The 15,119-nt window shown below is 40.7% G+C and overlaps 1 protein-coding gene across 1 annotated transcript; it reads left to right on the top strand.

Annotated features, from left to right (window-relative positions):
- Positions 1-253: 253 nt before the first annotated feature.
- bspry (B-box and SPRY domain containing) lies at positions 254-9,191 on the top strand. Its single transcript, XM_085413953.1, has 6 exons — positions 254-714; positions 1,334-1,432; positions 4,333-4,563; positions 4,682-4,707; positions 4,796-4,920; positions 8,150-9,191. Exons 1-6 carry the CDS (start codon positions 328-330, stop codon positions 8,683-8,685), a joined length of 1,404 nt encoding a protein of 467 aa, XP_085270079.1. The 5' UTR covers positions 254-327; the 3' UTR covers positions 8,686-9,191.
- Positions 9,192-15,119: the final 5,928 nt, after the last annotated feature.

The raw sequence follows: 15,119 nt of genomic DNA on the forward strand, positions 1-15,119 counted from the left end.
AAAAAGAAAAAAAAAGGTTCTCAAGTGGCCAAAATCAGGAACACCAGTGAAACAGGGAAATGAGAGATACTATGAATATGTAACCGCAGGCTATTAGGCCATAAGGCACACCTGCTTGCATGATGGCATGATTTCAGACTCTACGGACGGTTATCAGGTGACGCTCGTGTGAAAACCAGAAGCTTTTTTTTTCTTTTTTCTTTCTTTGAGCTCTGACCTCTGAGATCCCTGTTACTTCCGCGTTCCGCTCACCTGTTACACCTGTGTTACTGCTACGCTCTTGATGCGACTCCTCCTCCGCCGGTGCACCTGTCCTGCTTTCGTGCCATGACCGAGGACTTCGAAACGTGTGATTTAACATGCTCGTCCCCATCGGGTGACCCAGAGGAGACTCTAAAAGTTAAAAGCTGGAGTATGGAGTGCGAGCAGCCCATTTTCTCCGCGCTGGGAGGCGGAATGAAGCTGCAGAAGACAGTCGACGCTCCGCGGCCGACTATGAGCGGCAGTCCCGGAAAAACCTCACTGGCTGCGGCCACCTCCGACACCGAGTCCGGGATCTACTCTGTTGAGAGTGAGCTGTGTGTAGACCACGAATCCGAGCTGGACTGGTTCTGCGGCACCGAGCAGAAACTCATCTGCTCCCACTGCGCCACCGTGGGCTCCTGCCAGGGACACACCGTGACCCCTCTGGCCACCAGAGTCACCAGAGTCAGGGTGAGTCTCGGGCAGCCAAGCAACAGCTGTTTTAACATATTTCACTCTTAGTGATCATTTTCAGTTCAGGGGTGTATAGCTACAATAAATACACATTTTCACCCGCAATAATCTGCCTGCAGGTCTCCAAATGGCTTCAGGAAGGTTTCACTTTGTCTGAGTGGAACTATCTTTAAGGGCAACTATTTTCTTCTAACCCTATTTAACATAAAATGACCTTTTTCTGACTAAACTTAACAAAATACATGTTTAAAAAGTAAAAATACTTTGATTTAATTGAGTTTTTGTGAAAGATTTTGCCCATCATGACTGACAAAGTGTGGATTTTTATATTTCACCTACAGTTGTATAACCATAACAGTTATCCAGATAACAGTTATTATGAAACAAAGTGGCCCGGGTGTTTCCATATTTGTTAAGTTATTGTTTGTGTAGCTCTTAGGGCTTTTTTGGGAGTGCCACACTGGCTGATTCCTCTCAGCGGTATTTGAGAATACAGGATTTTCTTGCTGTGTTTCCAGCTGATGAATTCCACGTGGTTTTTAATGTGTTTTTATTCCTGAACTGCAGACAGTGTGCAGGCTATTTAGGTTTTTCTTTTTTTCCTTTTTCTTATCAGGACAAACTGGTGGACGTGTGTGAGAAAATGCAGCTGCAGGCCCTGAGGATTGAGAGGTTTATCGAGCAGACACTGGCAGCCAAAGAGCAGAAGCTTCAGGTGATCCACACCCACGCAGGCTCAACACACACTCATGATGATCTCAGCATCCAAATGCTATGGAGCCTGTTTAGCAAGTGCATTGTGTTGACATTTGCTGGATCCTGTTTCAGATGTGAATTTTTGGCCACGTTTTGGGTTTGTGTATAGTGATAGAAATTTCTACAAGCTGCTATCTGTTTCTACTGATCAGTCAATTTATAAATTTTTTTTCTTTTACTATTAGTATAATATACATATATAAATCAACTCTCTGAGCCCAAAGGGAAGTCTTTATTTTGACTGTTTTGTCCATCTAAACCCAAATTATTCAGTTCACATTAGAGCAGAGAAACGGAAGCAAATCGACATATTTCAGAAAAACAAACAAAACTGGGACATTTCTTTGATAAATATGCAAACTAATTGATTATTGGTAAATTTTTCTTTTGAATTTCTTTGCACGTAAAACAAAACTTAACATGCATTTACCCGTTTATTCCTTTATATGACCGTATGTGTAAGTTCTATAAATATTAGGAGGCAATTATTTATTTTCTCTTACAATTAAGTATTAACCCGGGGGTATAATAATGAAAAGATAATGATAATATATTTTATAACATGTGCTTCACATGGTTTAAAAGACTTTGATATAATCACTGACTTAAAAATATATAAAAATGTAACGGATGAAGACTGTAACAACAAAGCATGGGGCAAGTCTTGCTGATTCAGTGCACGTAGCAAAGTCTGCAGCCTCTCTTAGCTTAATGGGTGTTCAGGACAAGTCGTGCTTGTGCACTAAAGAGACCAAATCGAGCCTCAAGCAAACAAGAAAAGTCTGATAAGTGGAAAACTACCACCACACCTGAGCAGGAATCAAATGTTTCTGTAACAAAATAGCTTTACACAGTGGGGGGTGGGGTGGGGGGGGGGGGGGGGGGGGAGAGCGTGGTCAGTGAATCTCTGTACACTTTGCTGTGCTTGGTCAGATGTGCGAGTCACAAGTATCATTAACGAGCTGTCGTCCGTGCCCACCGTCAAGTGCTTGTGTCACTGCTTATGAGGAGCAGCAGCTTCCATTAGGCGCAGGTGTAGGCCAGTGTTTGAGTTATAGGAGAGAATACCAGATAGGAAGTGGGCATTAAAAAGAGAGACGACGTCACAGTATGACAAATTTTATGCTATGGATAATAGAAAATAAATTATATGCTACGTGCACTTAAATTTATTACAGCAGTGCAGGTGTTACATTAAAACATTTTAAAAAACAGACTTGTAGACCTTCAACCATCCACTACTGACCCATCAGGCAAGTTGTAATAAAATTGTTACCAAAATAATGGATACTAAAGGAGGGATGTTACTATGATACTAATAATGAGATTTCACAAAGCGTTTCACTTAGATTTACATTTTTTTTAAAGTCTGTTTTTTATTTTTATTCTATTTAACTAAAAATAATACCCATGCTACTGCAGGCCAACATCTCAGATAGCTGACACAGTTTGATTGGCTCACGGTGTGCCGTATGTATATTGTCATGTTAGTCAGTTAAAGTATGAAGATGTGAAAATTAGTGCTGGGACTGTGGATGTGGTTTTTATGGCATTTTTCACGCATTTGTGATATTCAAAGAACTGTACAAGTGACGCTAAATGATTAAAAGAGAGTAAAAACCATGTGAGACTAATTCACAGGAGATGCACAAGGATCTTGCAAAGAAAAGCGTCTGGACTTCTTTAATTTGCTTGAAGACGTTTCACCTCTCATCTGAGAAGCTTCTTCAGTTCTAAGGTCAAATGGTGGAGAGTCCCAGATATAAACCTAGTGGGAGTAACCCCCCACAGAGGGACAAAAGGACCCCCTGATGATCCTCTAATCGCCTGAGCCAAGGTGGGAAACTGGGCGTGGGTTCCAATCAGCCAGAGTTTCGGGTGTGTTCATTGTGAAACCTGGCCCCACCTTATCATGCGAATTCCTGAGGTCAGATGGCCCAGGATGTGAGTGGGCGTTAAGGTGTCTGGGGAGGGATCTCAAAACTGGATTATAGATGGCAGAGAGTTGGTGTCGTAAACCCCCGCCTCTGTTCAAAGATGGTCGCTCACAGTGGACATAGATGGCTTCTTTCACTCCTCTTTCAAACCATCTGTCCTCTCTGTCCAAAATGTGAACATTGGCATCCTCGAAAGAGTGTCCTTTATCCTTAAGATGCAGATGGACTGCTGAGTCTTGTCCTGTGGAGGTGGCTCTTCTGTGTTGTGCCATGCGCTTGTGAAGTGGCTGTTTGGTCTCTCCAATGTAGAGGTCTGGGCATTCCTCGCTGCACTGTACAGCATACACCACATTGTTAAGTCTGTGTTTTGGCGTTTTGTCTTTCGGGTGAACCAGTTTTTGTCTGAGCGTGTTGCTGGGTCTGAAATGCACTGGGATGTCATGCTTGGAGAAAACTCTCCTGAGTTTCTCTGATACACCGGCTACATAGGGGATGACAATGTTGTTGCGTCTGTCTTTCTTATCCTCCCTCGCTGGTGTCTGGTCTTCTTTTCTGTGCCTCTTTGCTGACTTTAAGAACGCCCATTTAGGATAGCCGCACGTTTTGAGTGCTTCCTTTACATGTGTGTGTTCCTTCTTTTTCCCTTCAGGCTTAGAGGGTTCTCAGTCATCCAGGTCATCGCTTTGACTACGATGACCTGGATGACTGAGAACCTTCACAGACATGCACAAGGATAAAGATTTTAATTTTGGAGACAGTAAATGTTTCATTTTCAGTTTTCTCGTGCCAGATTTTAAAGGAAATCATTTTAAAATCATTGATAAATCAATAAAGGATTTATCATTTATGCAGTTGGATTCCAAACCACAAGTATTCACTTCACACTCATGCATTTCTTCTTCCCTGCTGTCTTATTATGCAGGCAGCGGCGAGCAGGGCGAGGGAGCAGGTGCTGGCTCAGGTGAGCGCGGCACGTGAAGCCCTGGAGGAGGAGGAGCAGCGTCTCTTAGAGGAGGTGCAGAGAGAGGAGGAGCGTGTGGAGCAGTGTCTCCTGACCCAGAGAGCCCACTGGGGCCAAGCGTTGACGAATCTGTCGCAAACACGCTCCCGTCTGGTGCACACGCTGACGCACACTCCCGACGCACAGCTGGTGGTGAGAGACTCGGGAAGCTTTAGCAGGAAGGGGTTAACAGGGGCGGCTCTAATAACTGTATCCTGATAACAGTCATAATCACTGAGAGTAATCACCTGCTTAATGTCTCATTTTTCAGACCAGTGTCCAGGAGATAGCTGAAAGGTAATGTTTCTTTTTTATGAAGCAATATTTTGTGAATACTATTTTCTTGCTCAGGAGCTGTATCATTAAACCTCTTTTCTCTGCTCAGGGTGGAGGAGGCAGAGGGGGTCGGGGAGCCCTGTGACACAGACCAGCTCAGCCTGAACCCGTGCTGCACTGAAAGCAAGCTGCTGAGGGGTCTGTGGGCTACTGCAGTGCTGCTCGGGCCAAACAGTCAGTAGATTTCTATTATACTTGTTAATCATTTTGTGTAAATGCAGCACATTCAAAATTCAAAAGCATAAAAGTTTTCACTGCAGCACTACAAGGTGTATTTACCAACCTTAAAAATCTATGAACGGAGTGGATTTTGTAGAGTATGCTCAGAAAAAAGTATAATATCCGATTACAGTTTATACAGATGTAAGAAAACTGCTCCTGTTCCATTACTGATTCTCATTGGCTCGGCTTTGAGTGTCACCGCCATCGCTAAGCAGCATGTCAAAGATATTACATTCATGCTGAGGGTCAAATGGTTATTCACGATGGAGGTATTTCCCCTGCTTCCTGTGATAAGTGTTGGGATCATCAATCAAAAAAAAAGGAATTATTACACAGAACACTTCTATTAAAAGTATTGCAGTATGTTACTTAATTACACCTAGGAGTAAGTAATTTGTTTTACTACTTCATTTCACATTTCTCCATAAAATCACCTTAAATGCATTGTCTCATAATCAGCATTTAACTATATAAACCTGAGGCTGCAAACACACAGATTCTACTTTAGACACATGAACAGGTAGAAACAGAGGCCTCATCATGTTGTTACCTGTTAAAGTTCAGGGTCTGGCTGCTGGGCTGGGGTCAGTGTTCACTTAGCTTTAACATCACTCTGGGTTCTTGGCTAGCTTAGCGTCTGTGTAGGTGCTTGCAAAGTCGAGATTGTGTTAGCAGCATAATGCAGATATTTCTGTCCTGGATGCAACCCCATTCTTTAACAACAGTACATTATATTCCATAAACTAAATATCCAAAATATGGTTAAAACTAGGGGTGGGTTTTGATAATCGATTTATCGATTAAAATCGATTCTGGCTTGGATAACGTGATATCGATTCATTAAAATCCTGAATAGATTTTTTTTAATATAAATTTATTTTGCCTGAAATGCCAGAATCTCAGTTTCGACAACCACCAAACAGCTAAAACAGTAAATGAGAGCAGGTGCACGGATTCTGCACAAAGACCGCCGACGCATCAGAATCGGTGAGATGTCGCCTTTCTCACTCGACGGCACGGACACGGTCGGGGCTGAAAGCCGACAGCTCGCTGATTCTGATGTTTTCTTCATTATTCCCTTGCTTGTTACGCACAAGTCTGCTGTTGTTTACAGCACTGTCGCTGTTTTTTCCCCTTTTGCTTACTTCCAAAAAGAAAACCTAATTTCTGCCGTTCAGTAGGCTTCTGAACAAATTTAAACTTTTTAAAATTTTGCAAAACGCTTAGCCGTGTCTCTAATAAAACCACTGTAACTTCAGAGGTAATGTTCATCAATGGTTTTCTTTCGTTTTTGATGTACTGCAGAATATTTTTATAAAATCCCAGGCCAGGAAAATCACCTTCATGTTTTTCTGTGTTTTATCTTCAGCTACTTTGACACAAAGGCATCTGCTGTGATGCTCACACCTTTGCTAAAGTCTTGCGAGTGTCAGCTTTCTTTTTATAGATACAAAAATATGTAAATGTACTGATCTGAATTATAATATTCCTGACTGTCTAAGGCAAAATTTCCCAGATTCAAATCGAATTGAATCGAATTGAATCGAATCGTGGATCGAATCGATTCGGGACCTTGTGAATCAGAATCAAATCGGTTCTAGAAATCAGTGACGATACCCAGCCCTAGTTAAAACCAATTATGTTTTTTTGTTTCTCACATAAAAGGAAAGTAGTTATTGTACCGCCGCAGTGAAATGGCAGAGTCAAACCTAACTGAAACTCAATGATTATTCTAAAATACTCTTTAAAATGTGACGGTTAGTAAAATTATGCCTTGAAATGAGGCATAAAAATAATTACCATTTTAATTTTAGTTTAGTTTAGCACAATATTTTCTGAATTAATTGATTTTAAAAAAGTTGTGTTATTTATTAGAGAAATAACAAACTGAGTTCATGTTTTTATACCCAAATTTGATCTGGCACTTGTGTCTGAGAGGTCAGGAGTTCATGAAGAACAACATTCAGCTACTAAAACTCATTTTTCTATTCAGGAATCCAACTAAATAATTTGGCATCTTAATCTAAAAATAAATGTGCTTCATTTTTTTTCCCCTGCTTTTTTTTTTTTTGTAAAGTAGTGAATTTTAAATTGTATAATTACATTTACAACAATTATACTAACATTAAAAATATAATTTTATTAAAAAATGTTGGTAAATATCATTACTCTTCATTTGCAGCTGTTGCATAAATGTTATATGTGTTGGTCTACTAAATTTGTAATAAAAGTTTTAAAAGCAGGGATGTTAGAGCTTGTTTATATAAATAAATTGAAGATGAATCAATTCTGGGCAGGAAGAATCCTTAGAGTCCTTATTTGTGGGTCCCCTGCAGTGCTCACGTCCTGCTCTACTATATAAATGTTATTGTAGTCCATTGTAAGGTGGTTGTTAGGCAAGTTTATAAATGTATGTGTGTAAGGAGTTTTTGGGGTGTGGTCCCTCTCCTAAAAAACGGATAGAATATCTTCAGTCAGGTGTTACTGTGGTGAAATCAAAACAAAAGGTGTTACTGATGCACAAATTCTACAAGTGGATCATTTTAGGTCGTTGGTAGGTGGTTGCTAAACAACATGATGACATCATAATGCGTGATATAGATAACAACCTTCAGACACCTAAGATACACATGTGTGCTACTCCTGCTGTGTAGGGTGAGTATGCAGAAAGACAGAGGTTTCATAATAAGATGATGACAACGTCACTCTCATTGTCATACAGACACAGACTGACGCCCTACAAAATATCCCTGCTAACTGTAGCAAATTGAACATAAAGCACATACAGTACTTACATTTATTTTTTAGCGACACAAATTTAAGCATGTAATCACCCATTTATCTCCAAAGATGATCTGATTTCCTAATGCGTGTGTGTTTGTTGTGCCTGGACATCTGAATGTAGGGTAAACTGAAACACATTATACTTGTGCAACTTAGAAATTCAGGAGTTACTGGTATATCAGGAAGATCTGGAAGATGAACGGGGCAGTACTGTAAAGTAATTCCAGGTATTCTGTGTTTGGAGAAGAGGCCATGTGCCATCTGTTTGGCAGCGCTCGGAATTTGCTTGATGTCCTGTTTATATTCTCTGTATTCATGCATATTCTCATGTTTAATAACGAAACAATATAAAAACAAAAACATGATAGTAATCCACCCTTTTCCTTTCTTCTCACAGCTTCTGGATCATCATGTTTAAAGTTCGATGAGCGCACAGTCAGCCCTCTTCTCTCTCTGTCTGAGGACTTCTGCACTTTAACTTTCCTCCACAAAAAACCGCGGCAGTCTCCACCCTACGACCCAGCACGATTTGACTCTTGGCCCAACGCCTTAGGCTCGGTGTCTATGTCCTCTGGCACCCACAGTTGGGTGGTAGACGTGGGCCAGAGCGGCGCCTTTAAAGTCGGGGTCTGCTACGCCTCCCTGGAGCGCAAAGGTTCTGGGAACGAAGCTCGACTGGGCCACAACAGTCAGTCCTGGGTGCTGTCTCACTACGACGGAGACTACTCCTTCTGCCACGCAGGGAAGAAGGTGCCGCTACAAGTGGCGAGGAGGCCAGAGAGGGTGGGCCTGCTGCTGGACTGGCAAAGTCAGACGCTGCTGTTTTACGAGCCACACTCCTGCGCTGTGCTGTACTCAGTCTCACAGAACTTCAGTGCCCCGCTGCTGCCGGCCTTTGCCGTGACTGACCGCAGTATCACCATACTGCACTGATGGACACACACACACACACACACACACACACACACACACACACACACACACACAGTTATATAGTGCCAAAATTGCTAAATGAGCATTAATGATGTGAAGAAACCACAAAGAGAAACAACGTCCTCTAATGTAGATTTAATTAGCAGCTTCGCTGTGTGAGCAGTAATGAGAACTCCAGACACTCAGTTTCTATTTATTCAGTCCTGCTGTAGACACCTTTATTTTTTACTGTTTCTTATTATTTTAGGCTTAAACGTATTTGTGAGCTGATCCCATTATAAAGTAGTGTTGTTATAGTAATAACATTTTTTAATAAAGAATATTTGTGTTTTTAGTATGATTACATGTTGCTAAGAAGTATCCACAAAGAAAACATCGCTTATTCTGGTTGATCCAGGACTATTTTAAATGTGGAAAAGAAACTCCCTTTAACAATAATCTGAAACTGTTTTGTATTGTCAAAATTTTAGATGTTATGTGGTGAGTAAAGGAGTTACTAAACTTGACTCTTTTATTACTTGAGTCTAATATTACCCTGTTATTTCTTTGAGCCGCAGCAGTGTTCGATGTTGTGTATGTGTGGCATGTCCACTGGGATACAGTGAAGCACAGCGTAGTGTTTAAGTTGGATTTTTGGTACTTTCGGGCAGCGGGAAAGGCAATCAGGAGGAAGCTGGCGCAAATAATCCAGCTACTGGTCATTTTCCACATGTAAATATATGAGAATGATACTTCTTGATAAATCTTACATAAAAAGGGGCATTTGTGAAGGTTCAAAGAGAATGGAAAAATTAAAAAATGAAGCATTAAGAAAGAAAACAAACCAACAAACAACACAGGTGACAAACATTAAAAAACAAGCTGGATGATAGTCAAACTAGTTTGATTCAAAAGCCAAAGTAAAAAAGTGAGTTTTAAGATGTGATTTAAAAGACTGAATCGACTCGGAAGTATGAATATCAACAGGAAGGTTATTCCAGAGTCTAGGTGCTGCAGTTGCAAAGGCACGATCACCTCTGGACTTCAGCCGAGACCTTGGTTGTACTAAGAGCATCTGACAAGAAGATCTTGGTGCTCTTTTGGGGTTATACAAGTAGAGGACTTTAGTTAGATAGCTAGGTGCCAAGTTGTTTAAAATTTTAAAAGTAAGCAAGATAATTTTAAAATCAATGTGATATTTGACAGGGAGCCAGTGTAAGTTGGCTAAAACTGGAGTGATGTGATCATACATTCTAGTACCAGTTTAAAGGTGTGCAGCAGCATTTTGACCTAACTGCAAACGATGGAGAGAAGAGTCGTGGAGGCCCAAGTAGAGAGAGTTGCAGTCCAGTCTAGCGGTGATAAATGCATGAATAAGTTTTTCAAGGTATTTCAGAGGAAGATAGGGCTTCGCTTTGGAAATCTAACGTAACTGGTAAAATTCTGTAATTTGAAAGAGCTATCCAAAAATACTCCGAGGTTTCTTACAGTGTGGGAGAGATGGCTAGCAAGAGGACCAAGAGTATCAGTTTGCTGGCCCAAAGGACTATGATTATCAAAAATAATAACTTTGGTTGTATTTTCATTCAGGGAGAGAAAATTATTTGATGACCAGACTTTGACATCATGAAGACAGTTAAACAGTGGTTGCAGTGTGGTAGAGACATCCAAGTTCAGGGGAAAGTAAATTTAGATGTCATCGGCATGGCAGTGGAAGGAGATATTGTATTTTTTGAAAATGGATCCCAAGTGCAGCATGTACAAGGAGAAGAGTTGGACCCAAAACAGACCCCTGTGGGACACCACAGTAAATACGGAAAGAAGAGGAAGAGAATTGCACCATAGCAACGGAGAACGACCTCTAGCCTTGATAAAAGAATGTTATGACCAACCGCATGAAAAGCAAAGTCCAATCTAGTAAAACTAAAACCACAGAGCAACCCGAATAAGCGGTTAAAAGAAGATCATTAAAAACTCTTAATAAAGCTGTCTCAGTACTGTGGCGAGGTTTGAAACCAGACTAGAAGTTTTCACCAATATCATTAACATCTAAAAAGGCCTGAAGTTGCTTAAGAACTATGTTTTTCAGGATTTTGGACATAAAAGGGAATTTGGAGATCAGCCTGTAATTAGAGAGAGCATTAGGGTGAAGGTTTGCACAACAGCATGTTTGAAGGCAGTTGGTACACAACCTAATGTCAGTGATGCACTCAAAAAAAGTAAAATACAGGGCCCAATAGTCTCCAAAGCTTCCTTGAAAATGCGAGAGGGAAGAGTGTTATGTGGGAAATTAGAAATTCTTAAGTGATCAATTATTACCTTTAAGGCAGAAAAAGACACTCAAACTGCTGAAAAACAGTTGAACATTTAGAAGCTGGAACTTTGTCTATCACTGAATGTTATAATACATTCAATTAACACTTTATCAGGTGCATCTTGCTAGTACATGGTTGGCTCTCGTTTTTGGTTCTTCGTGGGATTCAACGATGCTGCAACCATTCCTCAGACTTTTCCCCCCATATTAATATGATGACATCACAGTTACTGCTGATTTGTCGGCTGCTCAACTGTGATGACGATCTCCCACAACAATAACCCTCAGATAGGCTGTGGGTTTAACTAAGGGAAACACAATAAACCAAGAAATTATCCCCCACACCATTACACCTCCAGCAGCCTGACCCATGCTTTCATATACTTTACACCAGATTCTGACACTCCTATCTGAATGTTGCAGCAGAAATCACGGTGTGGTCTTCTGCTTCGAGGCGTACATCTCTTCTGCATACTTTAAATATAACAAGTAGTTATTTAAATTGCTGTTGCCTTCCTATCATGTCAAGGTCATGTTTATTTACATAGCACATTTAAAACAATAAAGTCAGCTGTGTAAAAGTGCATTAAAAGTATATGGCTACAAGAAAAATTACACTAAAACATTAGGAAATTTTAATATAATACTTAACATTAAAATAAAATAAGATTAAAAAACTGAAATAAAAACGTAAATACAAATAAAATCAGACAACAAAGGATGAGGATGTCAACTGGTGCCAAATTCCAAGGAGAATAAATGTGAAAATAAATGTGTTTTTAATGAAGATTTAAATGTGTGTGCTGTCTATCATGACTGGCTATCATCTTAATGCATTGGTGGCATGTGATTGACCGACCGGATATTTGAATTTGCGTGCAGCTTAACAGGGTGTGACTGACAGAGTGGCCAGGGAGTGTTTTCCCACTCACTGAAGCGCCATCTACTTTTTAACCACTAGAGGGCACCACTGTCCGACCTTAGAAACCGACATCATAAGCTTGATGTTGGTTGTGATCTCCAAGTTTCCTCTCAGAACAGTGAGGATCACGGATAGAGTCAGTCATGCAAAAATACAGGATATTCCCAAACTGGGTACATACTGTCAATGAGAGTCTGTGAAACAACTTCCCCAAATTTTAAGATAAATGAAACTGACATGGCTGCCCAAGACAAGTGGCTGGTGGTGCAGTGATTGGCACTGATGCCTCACAGAACAAGTTCCTGGATTTGAATCCATCAGGCTTTAGCTTTTCCGTGCTGAATTTCTATGTTCTCTGTGTGATTGGGTACTCCGGGTGTCTCCTGACATCCAAAGACATGCATGTTTGAGGTTAAATGGTAATTCCAAATGGGTCATGGGTGTGTCTGTCTCTGTGACAGCTGGAGTTAGCTCCAGCCCCCTCATAACCCTAAATTGGAAAGTAGATTGTACATTCACGAGCACCAGAGAGGAAACATGTAAACCTCCAAAAAGCGATCCCTAAAGGTTGACTCTGTTCATCTGGACGTAGCGTTTTCAGTGGGAGAAACGTTTCGTCACTCATCCAAGTGACTTCTTCAGTCTCAGCTGATTGCAGCTGCAACCTTATCAACAGTATATTTGTGCAATGACTGATCAAAGACCGTTGATCATACAAATCATGCTTCGTCATTAGGATGTGAAACAAACGGTTATTTCAATCTTACACAGTAAATTTTCCAGCATGTAGCAATCACTATAAGACCGTAGACTCTGCATACAAAAGTGTCTTCTGCAACAGATAATTTCATTTATAACGAGCGCACTTTAACATCTGAGACAAAATCAGGCATTTGCCCAAAGAAAATTATATTTTGTATCTGAAATACTACATTGGAAAAGTTAAACAAAGATTTTCTGTTCTTATATTTTTGAGCAGTGAATTAGGGACGATTTAAAAACATCTCTTGTGACCTCACTGACATGTATGTTTTTACCAGGAAAGCTGCTTCTGTTCGGCCGTTACAGCTCGACAGGTGTACAGAATTGTACTTCCTCCTCGTGTCGTTATTACTGTAAAAAGGAGAGTAAAGTTTGCGATAAGACAGTCAAAAGGTCAAGGAATACAGCTGCCCTATCACACACTCCTTTCCCCATCAGAGTTCATGAATCATCAGGTGCTTTTGTTCCTCAGTCATTTGACAACTGCATTCAGTTTTGCAATTACTCACTGCATGGATATCAGATCAATATTAGCATTTATATAAACCCTAAACAATTGGCAATATTTACACATTAAATGGCCACTTTATTATGTACAGTGTTTTACTTACAACTAAAAGCTACCTTTTGATTATCAAACCGAACATCAGAAGGGGGATTTAAGCTACTTTGAATCTAGCATGTTTGTTATTGCCAGACAGTATGAGTATTGCAGGAACTACAGATCTACTGGGATTTCCTGCACAGCCATCCCTACGGTTTACAGAGAATGATCTGAAAAAGAGTGTGTGGGAGTTCTCTGAGTGACACTGATTGGAAGGAAACAGTAATTCAAACAACCACTTGCCGAGCAGAAGACTGCACCAGTTGTCACTCCTGTTATTGAAGAACCAAATCCTGAGGCTATGATCATGCAGGCTCACCAAAATTGGATAACAGAAGGTTAGAAAACATTGCCTGCTCTGATGAGTCTCGATTTGTGCTGCAACATTCAGATGGTTGGGTCAGAAAACTACATGGTGTGAACTACAAGAAGTCAGGGATCCATCCTGCGTTGTATAAATACATTGGTTCATTTTGCAGACCCGTAGTACCGAGGATCTGTTAAACCCTACAGCCTACATGACACTCAATAACTCAGGTGTTGTTGATTGTCTGATGACCGTTTCCAGCAGCATGAAGTATAAAGGTAGCTTTGAAAGCAAAAAAAAAAAAAGCCAACCTGCTACTAGCAAAATGCACCTAATAAAGTGGCCACTAATGTATTATAACCTTACAAAGTATTGCTCAATCGGATCAGCATTTTAGATTATTTTTGTTTTGTAAATTCAATTTCAATTTGTGTCCTTTGGGGATTTTTAGACCAATATAATAACAAAACATAAAAAAAACTAAAACGTTGTAGTTATACTACAAGGTATGAGAGACCTGAGCACGAGATTTAGGAAAGGTTGGCTCCGCCCCAGTGGAGGTGTTTCGCTCCCCCCTCACGACTCCCAGAGTTGGATCATACTATGATTTTGCTAACCTGCAATCTCGTTTTATAATCCTGTTTAGTTTTTTTGTTGTACAGGGTGGGCCATTTATATGGATACACTGTAATAACATGGGAATGGTTGGTGATATTAAAGTCCTGTTTGTGGCACATTAGTATATGTGAGGGGGCAAACTCCTCAAGATGGGTGGTGACCATGGTGGCCATTTAGAAGTCGGCCATCTTGGATACAACTTTTGTTTTTTCAATAGGAAGAGGACCATGTGACACATCAAACTTATTGGTAATGTCACAAGAAAAACAATGGTGGGCTTGGTTTCAACGTAACTTTATTCTTTCATGAGTTATTTACAAGTTTCTGACCACTTATAAAATATTTTATAACACATATGTGTTCAATGTGCTGCCGATTGCGTTGGATTGTCAATGCAACCCTCTTCTCCCACTCTTCACACACTGATAGCAACACCGCAGGAGAAATGCCAGCACAAGCATCCAATATCCGTAGTTTCAGGTGCTGCACATCTCGTATCTTCACACCATAGACAATTGCCTTCAGATGACCCCAAAGATAAAAGTCTAAGGGGGTCAGATCGGGGGACCTTGGGGGCCATTCAACTGGCCCACGACGACCAATCCACGTTCCAGGAAACTGTTCATCTAGAAATGCTCGGACCTGGCACCCATAATGTGGTGGTGCACCATCTTGCTGGAAAAACTCAGGGAACGTGCCAGCTTCAGTGCATAAAGACGGAAACACATCATCATTTAGCAATTTCACATATCCAGTGGCCTTGAGGTTTCCATTGATGAAGAATGGACCCACTATCGTTGTACCCCATATACCACACCAAACCATCACTTTTGTTGTTCCAGCAGTCTTGGAGGGATCCATCCAATGTGGGTTAGTGTCAGACCAATAGCGGTGGTTTTGTTTGTTAACTTCACCATTCACATAAAAG

Source organism: Rhamphochromis longiceps, linkage group LG7, assembly GCF_057381845.1.
Source record: "Rhamphochromis longiceps isolate RC_006_pf linkage group LG7, R_longiceps_female_GT1.1, whole genome shotgun sequence".
In the NCBI taxonomy this organism is placed as follows: domain Eukaryota; kingdom Metazoa; phylum Chordata; class Actinopteri; order Cichliformes; family Cichlidae; genus Rhamphochromis; species Rhamphochromis longiceps.

Coding starts and splice junctions, on each gene's coding strand:
- bspry (XM_085413953.1), top strand. CDS start 328: ATGACCGAGGACTTCGAAACGTGTGATTTAACATGCTCGTCCCCATCG. Junction 715..1,333: donor CCAGAGTCACCAGAGTCAGG/GTGAGTCTCGGG, acceptor TTTTCTTATCAG/GACAAACTGGTGGACGTGTG. Junction 4,708..4,795: donor GTCCAGGAGATAGCTGAAAG/GTAATGTTTCTT, acceptor TTCTCTGCTCAG/GGTGGAGGAGGCAGAGGGGG.